Here is a 26603-nt window from a genome sequence, read left to right as displayed (position 1 = left end):
GGGCTTCATTAGTTGTGGCTCGGGGGTTCTAGAACACAGGCTCAGTAGTTGTGGCACACGGGCTTAGTTGCTCCATGGCATGTGGGATCTTCCCGGACAGGGGCTCGAACCCGTGTCTCCTGCATTGGCAGGCGGATTCTTAACCACTGTGCCACCAGGGAAGCCCTGAAATGTTTAGGGAACCAGTTTTGAAGTGCAAATTCATGATCTGGATTCTTCAATTGCAAATTTACTACACAAGTTGACTGTATCTAGGGTATAGATAAAAGTTAATTTATGTTTAAATACATCACATAGTTTATACTAAATTTCTAAAGTATTTTAAAGTAAATTACTACACAGAAAATGGAACACAGATTAAGACCAAACTCTTCAGCATAGCCTCCTAGGTCCTTCTCAATCCCCACCTCATCTCTGTCACCCTTCACCCTACATACACAGACACAGATACACACACACTCTACACTAGACACACCAAGCTGCTTCCTGCTCTTAGAATCTGGCAGCTATCATCACATTTCAGGCTTTTTCACGTGCTGTTTCTTGGCTCTATTTCTCCATCAAACCAACCTCCTCTCTTCCTTCAAGACCCACCTCAAATATCTCCTACTCAGGATTCTTTGGGAATCCCTTCCTTCCCAACGGTGGATTTGGTCACTCCCTCCTCCATATTCTAATGGCATCCAGTACAAACCTCTGCATCTGCACATTGACAATGGTATCGTGCTTGTCCTTACTATGTCCCTCACTGGACAACGCAAATCATCTAAGTACCATGATTTACTGTCTTCAGCTCTCCATTACAGCACACCAGACATACAATTGGTATTTACTGGATATTTACTGAATCAGGGAAATAAAAACGGAGGGCTTAGAACATTTTGTTGTTACCTCTTTCCTGCCTAGAAAAAGCAGAGAGCTTCCTAATGTGTTCTCAGCAAATGCATTTCTCAAAGACAAATCTGTTGCTTGTTTTTGTTTTGTTTTTTTTCCTTTCTAGGCAACTCATTCTCAAAGTGTCATAAAACACCAAAGTTCCTTTTTTTTCACTTTTATGTGAATTTTTAAAATTGAAGTATAGTTGATTTTACAATATTACCTTAGTTCAGGTGTGCAACATAGTGATTTGATATTTTTATAGGTTACACTCTACTTTTTTTCTAATTATCTGTCCGTAGCACTTTAAAAATTATTTTATTTTATTTATCTATTTTTGGCTGTATAAGGTCTTAGCTGCAACACACAGGATCTTCACTGCAGCATGCGGGATCTTTTGTTGCAGCATGTGGGCTCTTCGTTGCAGCACACAGGCTTCTCTCTAGTTGTGGTGTGAAGGCTCAGTAGTTGTGGCATGCAGGCTTAGTTGCCCTGAGGCTTGTAGGATCTTAGTTCCCCGACCAGGGATTGAATCTGCATCCCCTGCATTGGAAGGCAGATTCTTAACCACTGGGCCACCAGCAAAGTCCCAGGTTATAGTCTATTTAAAGTTATCATAAAGGGACTTCCCTGATGGCACAGTGGTTGGGGGTCTGCCTGCCAATGCAGGGGACATGGGTTCGAGCCCTAGTCTGGGAAGATCCCACATGTTGCAGAGCGGCTAGGTCCGTGCGCCACAACTGCTGAGCCTGCACTCTAGAGCCCACGAGCCACAACTACTGAGCCCGTGTGCCGCAACTACTGAAGCCCCACGCCTAGAGCCTGTGCTCCGCAACAAGAGAGGCCACTGCAGTGAGGAGCCCGCACATTGCAGCGAGGGGGGCCCCCGCTCGCCACAACTAGAGAAAGACCTCATGCAGCAACGAAGACCCAACACAGCCAAAATAAATAAATAAATAAATAAAATTTATTTTAAAAAGTTATCATAAATAATGGCCATATTTCCCTTTACTGTACAATATATCTTTGTTGCTTATTTATTTTATACAAATTTAGTTTGTATCTTCTAGTCCCCTACCCCTATCCTGCCCCTCCCCACCACTTCACTCTTCCAACTGGTAACCACTGCTTTGTTCTCTACATCTGTGAGTCTGTTTCTGTTTTATTATATTCATTCATTTGTTTTCTTTTTAGATTCCACATATGAGTGATAACATACAGTATTTGTCTTTCTCTGTCTGCCTTATTTCACTAAGCATAATACCCTCTAGTTTCAACCATGTTGTTGCAAATGGCAGAATTTCATTCTTTTTTATGGCTGATTAATATTCCATGTGTGTATATATATACGTATATATCTATATCTCACATCTTCTTTATCCATTCACCTATTGATGGATACTTAGGTTGCTTCCATACCTTGGTGATTGTAAATAATGCTGCAGTGAACATTGGGGTGCATTTGTCTTTGTGAATTAGAAATTACAAAGTTCTTAATGTTATTTAACCTTTTTACTTGGCTTCTGAAAATTCTTCATGGCATTTTTGTATTTTAAAATGTGAACTGAATGCTAAGAAATAGGTATAGAGAACTGATGGAGAATTTCACTTTAACATTTCCTATAACAAGTCACCTAGTGCTAAGAATCTCTGTTGTGGGTAAGCCTTATTGTATAATGCCCCCTGAGGCTACAGCTCCTGCAACTGGTCAGGTTCTGAAAAAGAAAGCTATGTTTTAAAAGAAAACTATTTTTATCCCAGAAAGACCTGGGAAATCCTCCAAGACAGTTTTAATACTGCATTTTAAGAGTAGAACCTGAAACGCATCTTAAGAAAAAAGGTTCTATTTTTTTCTCACCAGCTAAATTGATATTAAATTTACTTAACCGTAGTCCATGGCCTTCTTTCGGAAGAATAACAATCATTGTCAGCTTACTTTGAAAGTAAAGCAGTCCTTCTTACTCAGAAAGTTTCTGTGGAAAGTTATAAAATGCAGGTGAGGGATTTCCCTGGTGGTCCAGTGGGTAGGACTCCAAGCTCCCAATACAGGGGGCCTGGGTTCGATCCCTGGTCCAGGAACTAGATCCCGCCACAACTAAAAGATCCTGCATGCCACAGCTAAGACCCGTCGCAGCCAAAATAAATAAATCGATAAATATTTACAAAATAAATAAAAAATAAAATTAAATGCACGTGAAAATATTTTGTAACCTTTAACATCCCCTATAACCATAAGGTCTACTATGACCAGTGTATTAGTATTAATAGTAGTAGAACACAGCGATTAGTAGCAGCAGTCGCAGTGACCACTACTAGTAAGAGGAGTAGTACACTGCTGCTGCTGCTACTGATACTACTTTGAATGATAATAATAATGGTAAAGCAGTTCGATTGAGTTTAGTTGCCTTTTTAGTTTTCGTAAATAACTTTACATCACACAGAGGCCTCCAAAAAGTAAAATGTGGTTTATAAATAGACATCAAAGAAAGATGGCCATGTGAATATGTCAAGCAACAGTTCAACATACATGTGAGATAATTTTCTAACACAGAAACATTTAAATCTGGGTTATCAGTAAGATTTCTTGTTCTTTAGGAACAAGGAAAAGATTTCCTTTGCATTTTAATATACCAAAGGATATGAATTAATAAGCAATAAGCAGTCCTTCCTAAATAATCCTATAGCTAACAATTATACCATATGCCATCACAGTTAACTTTGTTAGGTTCTTTTTTGTTTTATTAATAAATACCTTGAATGTTATATAACTTAGAATGTAGATATTGTGGTCATCCATAACATTACTTACTTAGCAAGTCACCTCAAACTACTTTCTGAATAAACAGTTTACAAGAACAAAGAGTTTTCACCTTAACCTATCATCATTCCTATGTGGAGAGATTGAATGCCAGGTTTCTTGAATCCCTAAGCCTGAAAAATCTAAATAATAGAGTGTGTTGGCTGATCCTGAATAAACCCAGTTTTGCTGGAGAAATACCTGCCAGTCTATTTGTTTTAGGTCAATATTTTGGTAACCCATATGGGGGCCAGATGGCTCTGGGGCAGATGAGCCAACAGGTGCAGTAACCACAATTAAGCCCAGTGAGCTCACTGCTTTTCTTGCTGCCCCTGAAGTTTGAGGGTATGTCTTTCTCTTGGACTCAGGCTTCCAGCCTCTTTGCACTAGAAGCTCTCCAGGACTTATTCAGGATCTATTTTAAGATTTTGTCCTTTCTGGTTAAGGCCTTGTTCTGTATGTGAGTACTCATTTGGCACTTTATTCTGATTCAGAGATCAGACTGTTTCAAATGAAGCTGGCTGAGAAGCCTTTGGCTCATTACTACTGCAGCAGGAGCTGTTTCACTGAAACTGTGTCAATTCAGCTGTCCACCTATTCCATTGGAATAGGGGCTGTTCTATGGGAACTGGCTGAGAAGTCTTCAGCCTGGCTCCTCAGGGATCAAGTTGTTTCCTTAGAACTGACTGGTATTAGGCCTGAAGGCTGTTTGAGCTAAAAGTTGTTTGAGATATTTGATTGTTTAAGCTATTTGAATTGAGTTGTTTGAGCTGTAGGTTGTTGAAAAGTATTCTTTTAGAATGGAAAGATATACCATGCTCTTGGATTGGAAGAATTAATAGTGTTTAAATGGTCATACAACCCAAAGCAATCTACAGATTTAATGCAATCCCTATCAAATTATCCATGACATTTCTCACAGAACTAGAACAAAGAATCCCAAAATGTATATGGAATCATAAAAGACCCAGAATTGCCAAAGCAATCCTGAAGAAAAAGAACAAAGCAGGAGACATAACCCTCCCAGACTTCAGACAATACTACAAAGCTTCAGTAATCAAAACAGCATGGTATTGGCACAAAAACAGAATATGGATCAATGGAACAGAATAGAGAGCCCAGAAATAAACCCACATGCCTAAAGTCAATTAATCTTCGACAAAGGAGGCAAGAATATACAATGGGGAAAAGACAGTCTCTTCAGCAAGTGGTATTGTGAAAGTTGGACAGCCACATGTAAATCAATGAAGTTAGAACACACCCTCAACACCATACACAAAAATAAACTCAAGATGGCTTAAAGACTTAAATATAAGACATGACACCATAAAACTCCTAGAAGTAGGCAAAACATTCTCTGACATAAATCGTACCAATGTTTTCTTAGGTCAGTCTCCCAAGGCAATAGAAATAAAAGCAAAACTAAACAAATGGAGAGTTCCCTGGTGGTCTAGTGGTTAGGATTCCAGGCTTTCACTGCCATGGCCTGGGTTCAATCCCTGGTCAGGAACTGAGATCCCACAGCCATGCAGTGTGGCCAAAAAAAACCAAAAGGGACCTCATCAAACTTACAAACTTTTGCACGGCAAAGGAAACCATAAACAAAATGAAAAGACAACCCATGGAATAGGAGAAAATATTTGCAAATGATGCAACTGACAAGGGCTTAGTTTCCGAAATATACAAACAGTTCATATAACTCAACAACAACAACAAAAAAATCCCAATCAAAAAATGGGCAGAAGATCTAAATAGACATTACTCCAAAGAAGACATACAGATGGCCAATAGGCACATGAAAAGATGCTCAACTTTGGTAATTATTAGAGAAATGCAAATCGAAACTATAATGAGGTACCACCTCACACTGGTCAGAGTGGCCATCATTAAAAAGTCTACAAATAACAAATGCTGGAGAGGGTATGGGAAATGCTGTTGGTAGGAATGTAAGTTGGTGCAGTCACTATGGAAAACAGTACAGATGTTCATCAAAAAACTAAAAATAGAGTTGCCATATGGTCCAGCAATCCCATTTCTGGGTATATATCCAGACAAAACCATAATCAAAAAGATACATACACCCCAGTGTTCATAGTAGCACTATTTACAATAGCCAAGACATGGACACAACCTAAATGTCCATCAATAGATGAATGGATAAAGGAGATGTGGTACATATAGACAATGGAATACTACTCAGCCATAAAAAAGAATGAAATAATGCCATTTGCAGCAACATGGATGGACCTAGAGATTATCATACTAAGTGAAATAAGTCAGAAGGAGAAAGGCAAATACCATATGATATCACTTATACGTGGAATCTAAAATATGACACAAAAGAACTTATCTATGAAACAGAAACAGACTCACAGACCTAGAGAACAGACTTGTGGTTGCCAAAGGGGAGGGGGATGAAGGAGGGATGGAGTGAGAATTTGGGGTTAGCAGATGCAAATTATTATATACAGAATGGATAAACAACAAGGTCCTACTGTATAGCACAGGGAACTATATACAATATCCTGTGATAAACCATAATGGAAAAGAATATAAAAAAGAATATATGTGTATGTATAACTGAATCACTTTGCTGTACAGCAGAAATTAGCACAACATTGGAAATCAACTATACTTCAATAAATATGTATATATTATTAAATATAATAAATTTTTAAAAAAATTATTCTTTTACTCTGGAGAAAAACCTCTGAGAAATGATACCCCAGTTATCAAATATTTTGAGGATGCCCCACCCTAGAGAGGGACTCTGGCTGATTTCATGTTTAAAACGCATTGTCCTTCCTCATGCATATTTCTGACTAAATGGACTGACTTGACCAAAGGCAATTTAAAATAATGGGAATTCCCTGGTGGTCCAGTGGTTAGGACTCTGCACTCTCACTGCCAGGGCCCAGATTCAATCCCTGGTCAGGGAACTAAGATCCTGAAAGCCACTCGGTGAAGCCAAAAAATAAAAAATAGAGTATTAATGGCCATTATGGGGAACTTTTGAAATCCCCAAACTTAATTTTCTTAAAACCAATTTATATTACAATAGCTCTAAAACTTCCAGAACTGAATGGAATGCCTATTTTGATTGTTATTTTGAGGCTTCTGAATGTAAAATTGCCTCTCTGCAAAATAAGATTTTAAGATTAACTGAGGGAAATAAACAAATAATTAAAGGAAAAATGTCTCCCAAAGCCTCAGGCTCTTCTTCCTCAGCTTCTTTGTCTCAGGCTCCACCTCCAGTGCCACCTTCCTCCCTTCCTTCAATGCCCTCAGTTCCTCCATACTAATTCTCTCTCTGAACTTCCCTTTATCTCTGAAACTCTCCCCACTCCTTTTCCTCTGAACTTATCAGAACCTGTCCCTTTAAAATTAAGCCTGCTGAGGATCCAGAGGCTAAACCCTTAATTTCTTATATTCCCTAGACTAAAGCTGAACTGTGAGCCATAGTCAAATATTTTCCCAAAGTAACCAAAGATTCTCACAGATTTGCTGAGGGATTTACTGTAGTCATTCAAACTTATCAATCTGGTTTCTCTGACTTATATCAGCTAGTTCATACGCTTGTCAGTGAAGGTCTGCCCACTATTGGATGAAAACTGCTAAATGAAAAAATCCTAAAAGGTTTCTAAAATTACAAACAGGAAACCAGCCCACTACCTTGTTATATTATCAGGCTTGGGCAATTGCTACCGGACTTCACAGAGCAATTCCTAGGGCTTCTCCAAAGCCTGTTGACTGGAACAAAATTCAGCCTTGCACACAAAGATCTGATGAAACTGTTCATGACTGTTACAGTTGACTTCAGATAATTTTTAAAGAAAATTCTGGTTTTCCTTCAGATGTTGATTCCACCCAGGTGGGTTTTAGCTCTATGTTTATTAATGGGCCGAACTGGCACCTTTCCCTTCAAGTAAAAAAGGCCAGAATGGAATGCAAAATTATTTCCACTCCAGATTTAGTGAATCTGACAAACCAGTGCTCTCACACTCTAGATGACTCACCTATAAGGAAGACAGCCAAAATTCTTAATCTTCAACTCCAGCAATTGAAGGTCCCTAAATAAGACCAGAACCCTCCTAGTTTCTGCTACTACTACAAAGAGCTAGGACACTGGAAAAGAGATTTTACAGATTCAAGCACTTCAGGTGCCTTCAGCCCTTTAACCAGCCTTTCCAACAGCCTCCCAATTCTCAATGATGGGATGCCAAGGAACTAAAGGGGCTCTTCCCAACCCTCCCTCTTAATTGGCTTAGAGAAATATTTCTCCAGGTTGGGGATGAATCTCCTCCAGTCCTAAGAGACATCAGAGCCACACTCTAAGTGCTCAACCCCACTACTGTAAAGCAGCCCCTGCTTCGGAGTACTAAAACCGTTCAAATAGTGGGAAGCTCTAATGAGCCAAAAGAGATTCCTGTCTCTGAACTGATTCCCTTTCACTTAGACCCTTTGAGACATATACACCCTTTTCTCCTTAGTTCCTCCTCTTCTATCCATTTATTGGGCTGAAATTTCTTAGAGAAGTATCATGGCAGAATTTCTTGCTCCCAAAAGGGGGAATAATTCTAGAATTTGAGTCATCACAGCAGCCAACAAGGTGAATCAAATGACCCTATGATGTCTTTTATTTGCTCCATCTCTCATGGCACTAGAAATGATTGTGGAAACACTGATCATTTGTGCCTATTGAATTAGGAGCTACCATCCTCCTTATGGGCAAAATCTCCAACCGATATTGGCAAAATTAACAGCACACCTCCCATCAAGATTCAAATAGATCCTTCAAAACCTCCTCACAGAATTAATCAATACCCTATAAGTAAAGAAGTCCTTCAATGCACAGAGCCCATAATAAAAGAATACAAGGCTCAAGGCCTCAGTATCCTTTGTACTAGTCCCTGTAATGCCCCCATTCTACTGGTGAGAAAACCCAAGGGCCCACGGTGGAGGTTTGTCCAGGACTTCCAAGCAATAAACAACATTGTTCTCCCTTGACACGCTGTGGTCCCTAACCCTTACACATTACTAATACCCATTCCCACCAGAGTAAATTCTTTACTGTAATTGATTCTTGTAGCGAATTCTTTAGTATTCTGATTGATGAAGCTGGCCGATACCATTTTGTCTTCACTTGGGAAGAAAAACAATTCACCTGGACACTAATGCCCCAGGGTTTTTACTCGGAATCCTTAGTCTCACACATCCTGAAGGCTGTTCTGGATGATATAAAGTTCCCTTGAGGTTCTACTTTGTTGCAATATGTGGATGATTTGCTTCTTTGCTCTCCTTCTCAAGCCTCCTCACAGGAAGACAGCATCTACTTGCTAAAGCTTTTAGCCTTAAAGGGACATAAGGTCACCAAGGAAAAATTGCCATTTTCCCAAACCCAGGTTTGATATTTAGGGCATCAGATATCAGAATAAGGGCTACACCTAGATCCAGACAGACTTCATAATGTCCTAGGTTTCCCAGACCCCCAAACTAAGCACCAACTGTGAGGTTTTTCTCAGGCTAGCTGGTTACTGCTGAAATTGAATTCCAAATTTCTCTTTTATGGCCAAACTTCTGTATGTTTTACTAAAGAACATCAACCCCGACCCAATTTTATGGGAAGAATCAGACAACATAGCTTTTAAGTCCTTAAAGGAGAGTTTGATGAGCCCACCTGCCCTTTGGGCATCCCAATTATCAGATTCTCTTTTGTATATGAAAAGGAAGGGAAGGTCCTTGAGGTACTCACCCCAAAACACAGGGGCCTCTGTTAACCCATAGGGTATTATAACCAGAAACAGAACCGTGTGGCACTGGAATACTCCCTGGCCATAGAGCTGTTACAGCCTTTTGGTTAAGGTCACCAAGAAAATAACTGTGGGATCCCCTTTATCCATTTTTATACCCCATACAGTAGATCTCCTCAGTTCTCATCACACTCAACATTTTTCAGTCAGCTGCCTCACCTCCTGTGAAATACTTTTGTTAACTGCTTTTCACATAATTCTTTTTTTTTTTTTTTTGCGGTACGCGGGCCCCTCACTGTTGTGGCCTCTCCCGTTGCGGAGCACAGGCTCCGGACGCGCAGGCTCAGCGGCCATGGCTCACGGGCCCAGCCACTCCGCGGCATGTGGAATCTTCCCAGACCGGGGCACGAACCCGCGTCCCCTGCATCGGCAGGCGGACTCTCAACCACTGCGCCACCAGGGAAGCCCCCACATAATTCTTTTATTTTGTAATAACCTTAACCCTGCTACTCTTCTCCTCTCCATCACTGACAAGGTCCCTCACCACTACTGAATTCTGACAGGTCACCTCCAGACTCCCCATGATAATCTGCAGGAAATACGTTTATGTAACGCTGACATCTCACAGTTCAATGATGGCTCTTATTTAAAAGGTGACAATGGCCAGTTTTTGTAAATGTTCTATGTATTTTTGAGGAGATTGTGGATTTTCAGTTTGTTGACTCTGAGAATCCATATGTCCATTAAATTTAGATTGTTAATAGTGCTTTTCATAGCTTCTCTATTTTTCCTAATTTTCTATATTTGCTATATTAAACAATGTATAGTGAAAAAAAAAGGTGACAATGGCAAATGTTGTGCTGGGTATGCTACTTCAACCCCTTTTGATGTTGTTGAGGCAGTATCTTTACCCATGACTACTTCAGCCAAGAGGCTGAATTATACACTCTTACACGGGCTTGAACTTTAGGCAAAGGGCAAAAATGCCAATACTCATACTGATATTAGATATACTTTTGAAGCACTTTCATGATTTTGGAATGTTGTGGAAGCAACATGACTTCCTTATTTCTGCAAAAATGAAATTTAGAATGACCCCTATGTTCAGGAATTATTGGATGCAATACTTTTACCTGCCACTTTACCTATTATTAAGATTTTGAGGCATTCTAAACTTGACTCTCTGGAAGCTAAGGGAAATCATCTTCCTGACATTTCCACAAGGAATGTTGCTCTTAAAGGAACCAACAGCAGCCAAACCTCTGTCATGGTTCAAAGGGATATTTCCCCAAATGATAACTTAGAAAAACTGGCTAGAGAAGTTAGCCAGCCTCAAAAAAAAAAAAAAAGAAAAGCAAGAAAATTCAACAATTGGACTTCTGGGGAAGATGGCGGAAGAGTAAGACGCAGAGATCACGGATACACCAGAAATACAGCTACACGTGGAACAACTCCTACAGAACACCTACTGAACGCTGGCAGAAGACCCCAGACCTCCCAAAAGGCAAGAAACTCCCCACATACCTGGGTAGGGCAAAGCGGAGAGATTCCCGCACAGAGGATCGGTGCCGAGCGGCACTCACCAGCCCGAGAGGCTTGTCTGCTCGCCCGCCGGGGCGCGCAGCGCTGGAAGCTGAGGCTCGGGCTTCGGTCAGAGCGCAGGGAGAGGACTGGGGCTGGCGGCGAGAACTCAGCCTGAAGGGGGCTAATGTGCCACAGCTAGCCGGGAAGGAGTCCGGGAAAACTCTGGAGCTGCCGAAGAGGCAAGAGACTTTTTCTTCCCTCTTGGTTTCCTGGTGCGCGAGGAGAGGGGATTAAGAGCGCTGCTTAAAGGAGCTCCACAGACGGGCGCGAGTCGCGGCTGAAAGCGCGGAGCCCAGAGACGGGCGTGGGACGCTGGGGCTGCTGCTGCCGCCGCCAAGAAGCCTGTGTGCGAGCGCAGGTCACTGCCCACACCGCCCTTCCGGGAGCCTGTGCAGCCCGCCACTGCCGGGGTCCCGGGATCCACGGGCAGCTTCCCTGGGAGAACGCACGGCGCGCCTCGGGCTGGTGCAACGTCACGCTGGCCTCTGCCGCTGCAGGCTCGCCCCGCACTCCGTGCCCCTCCCTCCCCCGCGGCCTGAGTGAGCCAGAGTCCCCGAAGAGGCTGCTCCTTTAACCCTGTCCTGTCTGAGCGAAGAACAGATGCCCTCCGGTGACCTACACGCAGAGGCGGGGCCAAATCCAAAGCTGAGACCCAGGAGCTGTGAGAACAAAGAAGAGAAAGGGAAACCTCTCCCAGCAGCCTCAGAAGCAGCGGATTAAAGCTCCACAATCAACTTCATGTACCCTGCATCTGTGGAATACACGAATAGACAACAAATCATCCCAAATTGAGGAGCCAGGAGTCAGTGCTGTGCCTCTGAGGTGGGAGAGCCAACTTCAGGACACTGGTCCACAAGAGACCTCCCAGCTCCACATAATATCAAACGGCGAAAATCTTCCAGAGATCTCCATCTCAACACCAGCACCCAGGTTCACTCAACGACCAGCAAGCTACAGTGCTGGACACCCTATGCCAAACAACTAGCAAGACAGGAACACAACGCCACCCATTAGCAGAGAGGTGGCCTAAAATCATAAAAAGTCCGCAGACACCCCAAAACACACCACCAGACGTGGACCTGCCCACCAGAAAGACAAGATCCAGCCTCATCCACCAGAACACAGGCACTAGTCCCCTCCACCAGGAAGCCTACACAACCCACTAAACCAACCTTAGCCACTGGGGACAGACACCAAAAACAACGGGAACTACGAACCTGCAGCCTGCAAAAAGGAGACCCCAAACACAGTAACATAAGCAAAATGAGAAGACAGAAAAACACACAGCAGGAGAAGGAGCAAGATAAAAACCCACCAGACCTAACAAATGAAGAGGTAATAGGCAGTCTACCTGAAAAAGAATTCAGAATAATGATGGTAAAGATGATCCAAGATTCTATTTCCAAGATCCAAAGTCTTGGAAATAGAATAGACAAAATGCAAGAAACAGTTAACAAGGACCTAGAAGAACTAAATATGAATCAAGCATTGATTAAAAACACAATAAATGAAATAAAAAATACTCTAGATGGGATCAATAGCAGAATAACTGAGGCAGAAGAATGGATAAGTGAGGTGGAAGATAAAATAGTGGAAATAACTGCTGCAGAGCAAAATAAAGAAAAAAGAATGAAAAGAACAGAGGACAGTCTCAGAGACCTCTGGGACAACATTAAATGCACCAACATTCGAATTATAGGGGTTCCAAAAGAAGAAGAGAAAAAGAAAGGGACTGAGAAAATATTTGAAGAGATTATAGTTGAAAACTTCCCTAATATGGGAAAGTAAATAGTTAATCAAGTCCAGGAGGCACAGAGCGTCCCATACAGAATAAATCCAAGGAGAAATACGCCAAGACACATATTAATCAAACTGTCAAAAATTAAACACAAAGAAATCATATGAAAAGCAGCAAGGCAAAAACAACAAATAACACACAAGGGAATCCCCATCAGGATAACAGCTGATCTCTCAGCAGAAACTCTACAAGCCAGAAGGGAGTGGCAGAACATAATTAAAGTGATGAAGGAGAAAAACCTGCAACCAAGATTACTCTACCCAGCAAGGATCTCATTCAGATTTGATGGAGAAATTAAAACCTTTACAGACAAGCAAAAGCTGAGAGAGTTCAGCACCACCAAACCAGCTTTACAACAAATGCTAAAGGAACTTCTCTAGGCAAGAAACACAACAGAAGGAAAAGACCTACAATAACGAACCCAAAACAATTAAGAAAATGGGAATAGGAACATGCATATCGATAATTACCTTAAATGTAAATGGACTAAATGCTCCCACCAAAAGACACAGATTGGCTGAATGGATACAAAAACAAGACACATATATATGCTGTCTACAAGAGACCCACTTCAGACCTAGAGACACATACAGACTGAAAGTAAGGGGATGGAAAAAGATATTCCATGCAAATGGAAACCAAAAGAAAACTGGAGTAGCAATTCTCATATCAGACAAAATAGACTTTAAAATAAAGACTACTAGAAGAGACAAAGAAGGACACTACATAATGATCAAGGGATCGATCCAAGAAGAAGATATAACAATTGTAAATATTTATGCACCCAACATAGGAGCACCTCAATACATAAGGCAAATACTAACAGCCATAAAAGGAGAAATCGACAGTAACACAATCATAGTAGGGGACTTTAACACCCCACTTTCACCAATGGACAGATCATCCAAAATGAAAATAAATAAGGAAACACAAGCTTTAAATGATACATTAAACAAGATGGACTTAATTGATATTTATAGGACATTCCATCTAAAAATAACAGAATACACATTTTTCTCAAGTGCTCATGGAACATTCTCCAGGATAGATCATATCTTGGGTCACAAATCAAGCCTTGGTAAATTTAAGAAAATTGAAATTGTATCAAGTATCTTTTCCGACCACAATGCTATGAGACTAGATATCAATTACAGGAAAAGATCTGTAAAAAATACAAACACATGAAGGCTAAACAATACACTACTTAATAACGAAATGATCACTGAAGAAATCAAAGAGGAAATTAAAAAATACCTAGAAACAAATCACAATGGAGACACGACGACCCAAAACCTATGGGATGCAGCAAAAGCAGTTCTAAGAGGGAAGTTTATAGCAATACAATCCCACCTTAAGAAACAGGAAACATCTCGAATAAACAACCTAACCTTGCACCTAAAGCAATTAGAGGAAGCAGAACAAAAACATCCCAAAGTTAGCAGAAGGAAAGAAATCATAAAAATCAGATCAGAAATAAATGAAAAAGAAATGAAGGAAATGATAGCAAAGATCAATAAAACTAAAAGCTGGTTCTTTGAGAAGATAAACAAAATTGATAAACCATTAGCCAGACTCATCAAGAAAAAAAGGGAGAAGACTCAAATCAATAGAATTAGAAATGAAAAAGAAGAAGTAACAACTGACACTGCAGAAATACAAAAGATCATGAGAGATTACTACAAGCAACTCTATGCCAATAAAATGGACAACCTGGAAAAAATGGACAAATTCTTAGAAATGCACGACCTGCCAAGACTGAATCAGGAAGAAATAGAAAATATGAACAGACCAATCACAAGCACTGAAATTGAAACTGTGATAAAAAAATCTTCCAACAAACAAAAGCCCAGGACCAGATGGCTTCACAGGCGAATTCTATCAAGCATTTAGAGAAGAGCTAACACCTATCCTTCTCAAACTCTTCCAAAATATAGCAGAGGGAGGAACACTCCCAAACTCATTCTACGAGGCCACCATCACCTTGATACCAAAACCAGACAAGGATGTCACAAAGAAAGAAAACTACAGGCCAATATCACTGATGAACATAGATGCAAAAATGCTCAACAGAATACTAGCAAACAGAATCCAACAGCACATTAAAAGGATCATACACCATGATCAAGTGGGGTTTATTCCAGGAATGCAACGATTCTTCAATATACGCAAATCAATCAACGTGATACACCATATTAACAAATTGAAGGAGAAAAACCATATGATCATCTCAATAGATGCAGAGAAAGCTTTCGACAAAATTCAACACCCATTTATGATAAAAACCCTACAGAAAGTAGGCATAGAGGGAACTTTCCTCAACATAATAAAGGCCATATATGACAAACCCACAGCCAGCATCGTCCTCAATGGTGAAAAACTGAAACCATTTCCACTAAGATCAGGAACAAAACAAGGTTGCCCACTCTCACCACTCTTATTCAACCTAGTTTTGGAAGTTTTAGCCACAGCAATCAGAGAAGAAAAGGAAATAAAAGGAATCCAAATCGGAAAAGAAGAAGTAAAGCTGTCACTGTTTGCAGATGACATGATACTATACATAGAGAATCCTAAAGATGCTACCAGAAAACTACTAGAGCTAATCAATGAATTTGGTAAAGTTGCAGGGTACAAAATTAATGCACAGAAATCTCTGGCATTCCTATATACTAATGATGAAAAATCTGAAAGTGAAATCAAGGAAACACTCCCATTTACCATTGCAACAAAAAGAATAAAATATCTAGGAATAAACCTACCTAAGGAGACAAAAGACCTGTATGCAGAAAATTATGACACTGATAAAAGAAATTAAAGATGATACAAATAGATAGAGAGATGTACCATGTTCTTGGATTGGAAGAATCAACATTGTGAAAATGACGCTACTACCCAAAGCAATCTACAGATTCAATGCAATCCCTATCAAACTACCACTGGCATTTTTCACAGAACTAGAACAAAAAATTTCACAATTTGTATGGAAACACAAAAGACCCCGAATAGCCAAAGCAATCTTGAGAACGAAAAATGGAGCTGGAGGAATCAGGCTCCCTGACTTCAGACTATACTACAAAGCTATAGTAATCAAGACAGTATGGTACTGGCACAAAAACAGAAAGATAGATCAATGGAACAGGATAGAAAGCCCAGAGATAAACCCACGGACATATGGTCACCTTATCTTTGATAAAGGAGGCAGGAATGCACAGTGGAGAAAGGACAGTCTCTTCAATAAGTGGTGCCGGGAAAACTGGACAGGTACATGTAAAAGTATGAGATTAGATCACTCCCTAACACCATACACAAAAATAAGCTCAAAATGGATTAAAGACCTAAATGTAAGGCCAGATACTATCAAACTCTTAGAGGAAAACATAGGCAGAACACTCTATGACATAAATCACAGCAAGATCCTTTTTGACCCACCTCCTAGAGAAATGGAAATAAAGACAAAAATAAACACATGGGACCTAATGAAACTTAAAAGCTTTTGCACAGCAAAGGAAACCATAAACAAGACCAAAAGACAACCCTCAGAATGGGAGAAAATATTTGCAAATGAAGCAACTGACAACGGATTAATCTCCAAAATTTATAAGCAGCTCATGCAGCTCAATAACAAAAAACCAAACAACCCAATCCAAAAATGGGCAGAAGACCTAAATAGACATTTATCCACAGAAGATATACAGACTGCCAACAAACACATGAAAGAATGCTCAACATCTTTACTCATTAGAGAAATGCAAATCAAAACTACAATGAGATATCATCTCACACCAGTCAGAATGGCCATCATCAAAAAATCTAGAAACAATAAATGCTGGAGAGGGTGTGGAAAAAAGGGAACACTCTTGCACTGCTGGTGGGAATGTGAATTGGTACAGCCACTATGGAGAACGGTATGGAGGTTCCTTAAAAAACTACAAATAGAAATACCATATGACCCAGCAATCCCACTACTGGGCATATACCCTGAGAAAACCATAATTCAAAAAGAGACATGTACCAAAATGTTCATAGCAGCCCTATTTACAATAGCCCGGAGATGGAAACAACCTAAGTGTCCATCATCAGATGAATGGGTAAAGAAGATGTGGCACATATATACAATGGAATATTACTCAGCCATAAAAAGAAACGAAATTGAGCTATTTGTAATGAGGTGGATGGATCTAGAATCTGTCATACAGAATGAAGTAAGTCAGAAAGAGAAAGACAAATACCGTATGCTGACACATATATATGGAATTTAAGAAAAAAAATGTCATGAAGAACATAGGGGTAAGACAGGAATAAAGACACAGACCTACTAGAGAATGGACTTGAGGATATGGGGAGGGGGAAGGGTAAGCTGTGACAAAGTGAAAGAGCGGCATGGACATATATACACTACCAAACGTAAGGTAGATAGCTAGTGGGAAGCAGCCGCGTAGCACAGGGAGATCAGCTCGGTGCTTTGTGACCGCCTGGAGGGGTGGGATAGGGAGGGTGGGAGGGAGATGCAAAAGGGAGGGGATGTGGGAACATATGTATATGTATAACTAAAGAAAAAAAAATTCAACAATTGTTGGTTTGATAAAGAGAAAGCTCTCATTTGGATGAAATAACACCCCAGGCCTACCGAAGACTAAAATTCCCACTGCTCACCATTGTACATGCACTAAACCATTAGTCTACTGACAAAGTGATAGCATTCATCAATCAGTATTGGTGGGGAAACACCAAGGCTACAAAAAGTGCCTGTCTCACTTGTCTCACTTGTCTGAAATACAACCCAGGGGTTCTTGTCCATATTGCTCCCATTTTTTTTTAAACATCTTTATTGGAGTATAATTGCTTCACTATGTTTTATTAGTTGCCGCTGTACAACAAAGTGAATCAGCTATACGTGTACATATATCCCCATATCTCCTCCCTCTTGCATATCCCTCTCACCCTCCCTATCCCACCTCTCTAGGTGGACACAAAGCACCGAGCTGATCTTCCTGTACTATGCGGCTGCTTCCCACTAGCTATCTATTTTACATTTGGTAGTGTATATATGTGCATGCCACTCTCTCACTTCGTCCCAGCTTACCCTTCCCCCACCCTCGTGACCTAAAGTCCATTCTCTACGTCTGTGTCTTTATTCCTGAACATATATATTTTTTTAGATTCCATATATATGTGTTAGCATACGGTATTTGTTTTTCTCTTTCTGACTTATTTCACTCTGTATGACAGACTCTAGGTCCAACCACCTCACTACAAATAACTCAATTTCGTTTCTTTTTATGGCTAATATTCCATTGTATATGTGTGCCACACCTTCTTTATCCATTCATCTGTCGATGGACACTTAGGTTGCTTCCATGTCCTGGCTATTGTAAATAGAGCTGCAATGAACATTGTGGTACATGACTCTTTTTGAATTATGGTTTTCTCAGGGTATATGCCCAGTAGTGGGATTGCTGGGTCATATGGTGGTTTTATTTTTAGTTTTTTAAGGAACTTCCATAGTGTTCTCCATAGTGGCTGTATCAATTTATATTCCCACCAACAGTGCAAAAGTGTTCCCTTTTCTCTACACTCTCTCCAGCATTTATTGTTTGTAGATTTTTTGATGATGGCCATTCTGGCCGGTGTCAGGTGATACCTCATTGTAGTTTTGATTTGCATTTCTCCAATGAAATTAGTGATGTTGAGCATCCTTTCATGTGTTTGTTGGCAATGTGTATATCTTCTTTGGAGAAATGTTGATTTAGGTCTTCAGCCCATTTTTGGATTGGGTCGTTTGTTTTTTTGATATTGAGCTGCATAAGCTGCTTGTATATTTTGGAGATTAATCTTTTGTCAGTTGCTTCACTTGCAAATATTTTCTCCCATTCTGAGGGTTGTCTTTTTGTCTTGTTTATGGTTTCCTTTGCTGTGCTAAAGCTTTTAAGTGTCATTAGGTCCCATTTGTTTATTTTTGTTTTTATTTCCATTTCTCTAGGAGGTGGGTCAAAAAGAATCTTGCTGTGATTTACATCATAGAGTGTTCTGCCTATGTTTTCCTCTAAGAGTTTTATAGTGTCTGGCCTTACATTTAGGTCTTTAATCTATTTTGAGTTTATTTTTGTGTGTGGTGTTAGGAAGTGTTCTAATTTCATTCTTTTACATGTAGCTGTCCAGTTTTCCCAGCACCACTTATTGAAGAGACCATCTTTTCTCCATTGCATATCCTTGCCTCCTTTGTCATAGATTAAGTGACCACAGGTGCACGAGTTTATCTCTGGGCTTTCTATCCTGTTCCATTGATCCATATCTCTGTTTTTGTGCCAGTACCATACAGTCTTGATTACTGTAACTTTGTAGTATAGTCTGAAGTCCAGGAGCCTGATTCCTCCAGCTCCGTTTTTCTTTCTCAAGATTGCTTTGGCTATTTGGGGTCTTTCATGTTTCCATACAAACTGTGAAATTTTTTGTTCTAGTTCTGTGAAAAATGCCATTGGTAGTTTGATAGGGATTGCATTGAATCTGTAGATTGTTTTGGGTAGTATAGTCATTTTCACAATGTTGATTCTTCCAATCCAAGAACATGGTATATCTCTCCATCTGTTTGTATCGTCTTTAATTTCTTTCATCAGTGTCTTATAGTTTTCTGCATACAGGTCTTTTGTCTCCTTAGGTAGATTTATTCCCAGGTATTTTATTTTTTTGCTGCAATGGTAAATGAGAGTGTTTCCTTAATTTCTCTTTCAGATTTTTCATCATTAGTGTATAGGAATGCAAGAGATTTCTGTGCATTAATTTTGGCTCTTAGATATTTTACATTGCTTAATGGACCGCTCAAGTTCTGGCAAATGGATTTCATACAACTTCCTTCATCTCATAGATATAAATATGTTTTTGTCACAGTCCATTTGTTTTCACACTGAACTGAAGCCTTCCCTTGAGACAGGCTACTGCTTCTTCTATGGCTAAAGTACTTTTGGAAAAATTTGTCCCAACCTGGAGAACTCCTCTTGAACTTCAGAGTGATTGAGGAACCATTTTGTTGGTCAGGTACTTCCTTTTTTTTTTTTTTTTTTTTTGCCATGCCGCACAGCATGCAGCTTCTTAGTTCTCTGATGAGGGACCAAACTTGTGCCCCCTGCAGTCGAAGCTCGGAGTCTTAACCACTGGACTGCCAGGGAAGTCCCGCTGGTCAGATACTTCGAGAAGTCGGCACTGTTTGGTTGGTTTTACGACACTTTTATTGTATTTACCACCCTCAATCCTCTGATTTAGTCAGACACACTAATAGCTCTATTCTCAATTGGCAAAATTTGTAGAGGCCCTCCAAATACCTTGGCCAAAAGCATTGAAGTTGGTCCTTCTAAATCTCAGATCCATGCCTTCTGGAACTCATAAACTTTGAGAGAGTCACAGGACACCCAATGCAATTGGCTCTTGCCTCTTTTGATCCACAACTTATAAAAGGAGAGATACTCCAATATTGAAAAAGCCTAATTGCTTCTATCAAAAATAACTATGTTTTGGTAGGACAATCTTTTCACAGGTACTCTAGGAAGACAAAGACCTTAAGCATCACACCTTGAAACCTGGAGATTTTGTCTTTTGGAAAAGAAACCTCTAGAAGACCTTGCTGGAGAGGGCCCTTTCAAGTACTACTAACCAACCCTTGTGCCACCAAACTCCAGGGAACAGACTCTTAGATTCATATGACACACTAAAGAAAGAACCAAACTCTGACTGGAACTGCAAATCACCTGGTGACCTGACAGTAAAGATTTTCCTGAATTGAAGCAGATGACATCTAATGAGACAGCTTTCCCAAGATACAGAGAAGGCCTGTTGGAAGTCTGTTGCTGAACCTTTGATGATGACATAATACTTCAGATAATCTCCAATCTCTATAATCTTGATAACATATGGAAATTAAATAAAAAGTGCTTGAGAGTTCTCCCTCAAATGTGACCTCAATAGGTTTCCAATCTGTGCACTTTCCCCCAGTATGAGACACTACACCCAGGAAAGATCCTTCCTGGCATTGATGAACAAAAAGCCATTGAAACTGGAAAACCTGACTCTTAATCAGCAGTGCTTTCAGAGAAAGATCTTGATCAAAAGGGGGAACTGTAAAAAATTAATAAACAGAAACCTCAATTAAATAGAGTTGGGAGACCAGCAGGGGGAGCACTCATGGCCTGGGACAACAGCAGAGCCCAATAAGAAAACTCTTTTTTCCTGATGACAACTCAGCCAGTGAAAAGCCATGGACTCCTTGTTTGCTATAGCCCTCCCCACTTCCTTTTCCCCTCTATAAAAGAGTTCTCCTGGGCTTCCCTGGTGGCGCAGTGGTTGAGAGTCCGCCTGCCGATGCAGGGGACACGGGTTCATGCCCCAGTCCGGGAGGATCCCACATGCCACGGAGCAGCTGGGCCCGTGAGCTATGGCCGCTGAGCCTGCGCATCTGGAGCCTGTGCTCCGCAACAGGAGAGGCCACAACAGTGAGAGGCCCGTGTACTGCAAAAAAAAAAAAAAAAAAAAAAAGAGTTCTCCTTTCCTTGCTGTGCCAAGACTTGCATGTGTCTCACCATGGTTGCAGACCACTAATTGCAATTATCTGCTGATCCCAGATAAACCTATTTTTACTGGAGAAATAACTGGCAGTCTGTTTTAGGTCAAGAACACACATACATATATGCATACATACATATGTATTTATGAGTGTGTGTGTATATATGATACAGTATCTAAGCCACATTCATCAGGTGTTCTACAATCTTCTATTCAAAGCATAGGAGTATAAATACTTTTCCCAGATGATTTTCCAAGGGAAGCAATGTGCTTGTTGAAACAGGCCCTTGGCATCTTCCTAGCTACGGGAATAAAGACCTATTGTTACTTGTCCTTGAAAAAGAAGCATCTATTTCCACCACCAAAGTTAAAAGCAATATCAAGCTCACATGTTGCAACTAACACCTTTCATCTAAGTAGGTCAAAATTTTTAACCCAAAAGTACTATGGGGATCTCACAGCAAAGGCAGAGTAAAGAGGTCAGCAAATCTTCTCTCCAAAAAAACTAGAAAGCTGGGTAAAACTGTCCAAAACTACCATTTCAGGACTCTAGAAATCAACCAAAGGGCAACAACAAATTTAGAAGTTTATTCATGAAAAACTGCTAAACCTCAGATAAGAACAGGAATTCTGTGGCATTCTTGTCTGGAAGGAAAGAATAAAGATCAGAGTGGAAATTAATGAAATAAAACAAAAAATAGAGAAAAATCAATGAAACCAGAAGATTTTTGTTTCTTTGAAAACATCAACAAACTGACAAACCTTTAGCTATACTGACCAAGAAAAAAAAGAGAAGACACAAATTTACCAAAATAGGAATGAAACACGAGACCTCACTGCCAACTTTATAAATTATAAAATGATTATAATAAAATATTATGAACAACTTCATGCCAACAAATTAGACAATTTAGATGAAATGACAAATTCCTAGAAAGACACAAATTACCAAAGTTGACTAATGAAGAAAGAGAAAATCTGAACAGATCTATAACAAGTGAAGGATTTGAACTATTAATTTAAAATATTCCCATAAAGGAAAGCCCCAGTCCATATAGCTTCACTGATGAATTCTATCAAATATTTTGAAAAGAAATACCAGTCCTATACAAATATTATGAAGACTGTCAGGAATGATTAATAAAATATGTTCATTCATGAAATAAATCTTAATTGAAAGTAGGGAAGCCAATCTGGCCTATCAATGATAAAAGTTCCAAAATATTTTAAATCATAAGACACTGTCTCAAGGACTTTCCTGGTGGCTCAGGGGCTAAGAATTTGCCTGCCAATGCAGGGGACATGGGTTTGAGCCCTGGTCCGGGACGATCCCACATGCCACAGAGCAACTAAGCCCGTGTGCCACAACTACTGAAGCCTGCGCACCTAGAGCCCTCGCTCCGCAACACGAGAAGCCGGCACACCACAAGGAAGAGTAGCCCCCACTTGTTGCGACTAGAGAAAGCCCACACACAGCAATGAAGACCCAATGTAGCCATAAATAAATAAATAAATAAATAAAGTTACTAAAAAAAAAAAGACACTGTCTCGAATGTTGCTAATATTTTACCAAAACCTTTATTATTTATGGCTGGAGTTTGCAAGTTTAGCCAGTTTAGAATTCTTAACTGAGCATTGAAAGTCTGAATAACAAAGTTTTATACAGCACTAACAAAACAAAAGCCAATCTGAGGCAGCCCAGGACCTTGTCTTATGGGACATTTCCTCAAAGATCGGATTTATCCCTCCTCTCCTTAAGGTCATCAGTTACACTAGTACAGTATTTATCAAGTAGGAGCAGAATATATTGCTAGGAAATCCAATCAGTTCAAGGATACCAAAACGAGGAAACAAAGAGATCTGGAACCCCAATTATGAGAGTTAGAAGAGTCTTAACTCTCATGTACAGCTTTGGTACTCACATTTTACAAAGAGCTTAAGTGACTCATGTGAAATCACAAAAATAGCCAGGGACTAGATCCTCCTTTAATTGTCTATCTTCCAGCATCCCTGTAAGTAAACCAGCTTGAACTTGCTTGTCACCCTTTCTCCTCCATAGTCAAGTCTATGATTGTGATATAAGTACTGGCTTTATCAAATTCATTCCATACATATTAAAGCACGTTGCTTGCCATACATTGAGGCAGCACTAAAATGAGTGAGAAATTGCCATTGCCATCCAGAATTTCAGTTTAAGAGAAAAGATAAGACAATTGCAAATGCAAAAGTAGACCAAATATCAGGAAGAAAGTACAAGGTGCAAAGTTCAAAAAAGGAATGTGTTCACATCAGATGAAATGACTAAGAAAGGCTTGCAGGAAAGGGTAGTATGTAAGATACAACTTGAAACAATAAGTAGGATTTTGACAATAGAAAGTGAGGGAAGGACATCTCAAGAAGAGGGAAGACAGTGTGTCCAGTCTGACTAAAACATAGAGTTCAGTTGTTTAAGAGCTTTCTCTACCATCATATCAGTTTACAAACATTTCCCATGCCAGCCCACTGCACCTACTCCCATGGGTGCACCCAAAAGCATAGATAAAATAGGCTGCTTGCTATATACAACTCCTAGTAACCCCACTCCCTCTCTCACTTCCAAGAACATATATCAGAATGCAAATGAATGATAATGATCTTATAATAGATGACTTTCGATCTGCTTTAATTTTTAAAGAAAATAATTTGTTAACTTTAATAAAGTTTTTTGTCAAGAATTGCTTGATACACACCCCATAATGGATGGCAATAAGTTAAGAACCACCAATGTGATGGAAAATAGTGGTGGAAAACATTGGTCAGAGCTATCCTCAGGTGGCCTCAAGTGCAAAGCAAGGTATTTAAACTGTGAAGAGAAATGATTCTGGCTGCATTTGGGAAAATTACTCTGGAAGTGTGGAGAAAGAGATAGCACAGTTAGGAAGTTATTGCAAAAGTCCCAGTTAGTTAGAGGTAATAGAGGCCCAAATCAAGATAGTACCAGGAAAGGAGGATGGAAATAAGAAATGTGACAAATATAGAAGATAAGCTTTGTGACTGCACAGGTCTAAGTTATGACTTCTGTATCTCTGGAAGTCTCTAGTTCAATAAATATTTGTTGAATGGGTAAATAAATAAGATCTTGGTGGCAAGGCAGTATATTATAATGGTGGAGTCAGACTGCTTGGGTTCCAATCAAGCTCTTTACTTACTAGTTCAATAAACTTGGGCAAGTTACTTGACCTCTCTATGCCTCAGTCTTCCCATCTATAAAATGGGGCTAATAATAGTTTCTAGATCATAGTGTACTTTTGAGGATTAAATGAGGTTAATATGGAAAGTGCTTAGAAGAATGCATGATACATACCTGCTATATTAAAGTAGCTATTATTTTTATTAGTGAAACATTATATCTTTAACAGAACTTCAGAAGTGAGAAACGCAGTTTTGGGGGAAGAGTAATCAATAGTATTAAGGGTTTAGTTTGGTATTCCAGGAGAGATACCAGATAGGGTGGACTGGGGGCTTGAGAAAAAGGATGGGGCTAAACTTACCCAACAAGCCCCAGTCACACTAGCCCTGTCAGTTCCTCCAGTAGGTCAGGTTTTTTTCTCCTACCTCAGGATCTTTCCACTGCTGTTCCCTCAATCTCAAAGAGCACAGAGCCTGGACTCAACAAATATTTGTTCAATAGATAAATTTGGAACTCTTTTAAATGGAGATAAAAGTTAAATCCCTGAGAATGTATGACGCTGCCACGTAAGAAAATGTGAGGAAAGATGATATAAGGTGTGACTACAAAAAAGATGAGCCAAGTAGGTCAGAAAGAGAAAAACAAATACCGTATGCTAACACATATAAGAAAAAAAATCTAAGAAAAAAATTGGTTATGAAGAACCTAGGGGCAGGACAGGAATAAAGACGCAGACGTAGAGGATGGACTTGAGGACACGGGGAGGGGGAAGTGGTAAGCTGGGACGAAGTGAGAGAGTAGCACTGACATATATACACTACCAAATGTAAAATAGATAGTTAGTGGGAAGCAGCCACATAGCACAGGGAGATCATCTCGGTGCTCTGTGACCACCCCTATAGGGGTGGGATAGGGAGGGTGGGAGGGAGATGCAAGAGGGAGGAGATATGGGGATATATGTATATGTATAGCGGATTCACTTTTTTATAAAGCAGAAACTAACACACCATTGTAAAACAATTATACTCCAATAAAGATGTTAAAAAAAAAAAAGATGAGCCAGCAAATACAAAGGACTACGCAGAGGTAACCAGGAGAGTTGAAGTTTTAAGGAGATGGGTAACACCCTAAATGCTCAGAATTGAAAGAATCACTGGATTTGGGAATAATTCTGGGAAAGAACACTGAGAAAGTAATTTTCCATGAAGTTGGGAGGAGCATGGGGCAAAGATCAGATTGTTAAGGAAAAATAAATCAACTAAAACAAACTAATTTACCAAATGTTTGATAAGGAGGAGAAGCAGGGTCCAAGAAAGGTGATTTTAGGGACAAACCCTGTTTTTAGGGTTTCTCTGGTAATAGGAGAGTAAGGAGGCAGATGGAGAGGCAAACAACTAAGGTACAAACGGAATAAAAATATGAGGCTAGATCCTGGAGACACTGTGCATCGTTATTTGTACAGGTATATAACGTCCACAGTACTTTTCGCACTTTTCTTCCCCCAGCTCTCTGATGAGACATCCTCTAATTCAGTGATTCACACTTGAGGTCCCTAGACTGGCAGCATCAAGCATCACAGGGAACTTGTTAGACATGCACATTCTTGGGTCCCACACCAGATCTACCTAATTCAGGCGAAGCTCAGCAAAGTGTTTTAACAAGTCCTCCAGAGGATTCTGATAATCTCCAAGTTCCCACAACCATCATACTCAGGTCGGAACTACCAAGACCACTGCAAGGAAGGCGGCCGCAGTCGGAGGGCCGAACTTCCTTCCGACCCCTATCTGGCTTTTCCTCGCTCCTAAGAGGGGCAGTGCACAACCCCACCCAGCCAGCACCGCAGAGCAATGTTGCCCCGCTTCGGACTTAGCCTGAGCAAGTGCTGCCAAGCCCAGCCGCAGTAGAGACCATGTATGGACCCCTTAGCAAACTCGGGCTCCGCCCACGAAGGGCCCGGGCGCCCCCAGCCCTCGGGCTTCGACTTCCGGCGCTACTGGGGCGTCGGGGGTGGGGGGGCTCGGTGGGGAAGGGACTCAGGCCGGACGTGTCCAACTTCCTCGACACCGGCAGGGGTGGTGGGGG

General features: G+C 40.4%; 1 protein-coding gene across 1 annotated transcript in view; it reads left to right on the top strand.

Moving 5' to 3' along the window:
- LOC309809349 (aldehyde oxidase 2-like) overlaps positions 1-26391 on the top strand; it is a gene marked incomplete at both ends in the record, with an annotated part of 103801 nt that extends 77410 nt beyond the window's left edge. Inside the window, 3 exon segments of the mRNA XM_082630412.1 lie at positions 3113-3191; positions 4168-4362; positions 26141-26391. Coding sequence (XP_082486538.1) covers positions 3113-3191; positions 4168-4362; positions 26141-26391 — 525 coding nt within the window.
- Between the last annotated feature and the right edge of the window lie 212 nt (positions 26392-26603).

The sequence above is a fragment of the Mesoplodon mirus genome, assembly GCF_964341445.2.
Source record: "Mesoplodon mirus genome assembly, chromosome: 8".
Lineage (NCBI taxonomy): Eukaryota > Metazoa > Chordata > Mammalia > Artiodactyla > Ziphiidae > Mesoplodon > Mesoplodon mirus.
Note: the sequence above shows the minus strand (reverse complement) of the source record. Positions and strands in the feature narration are given on the sequence as shown.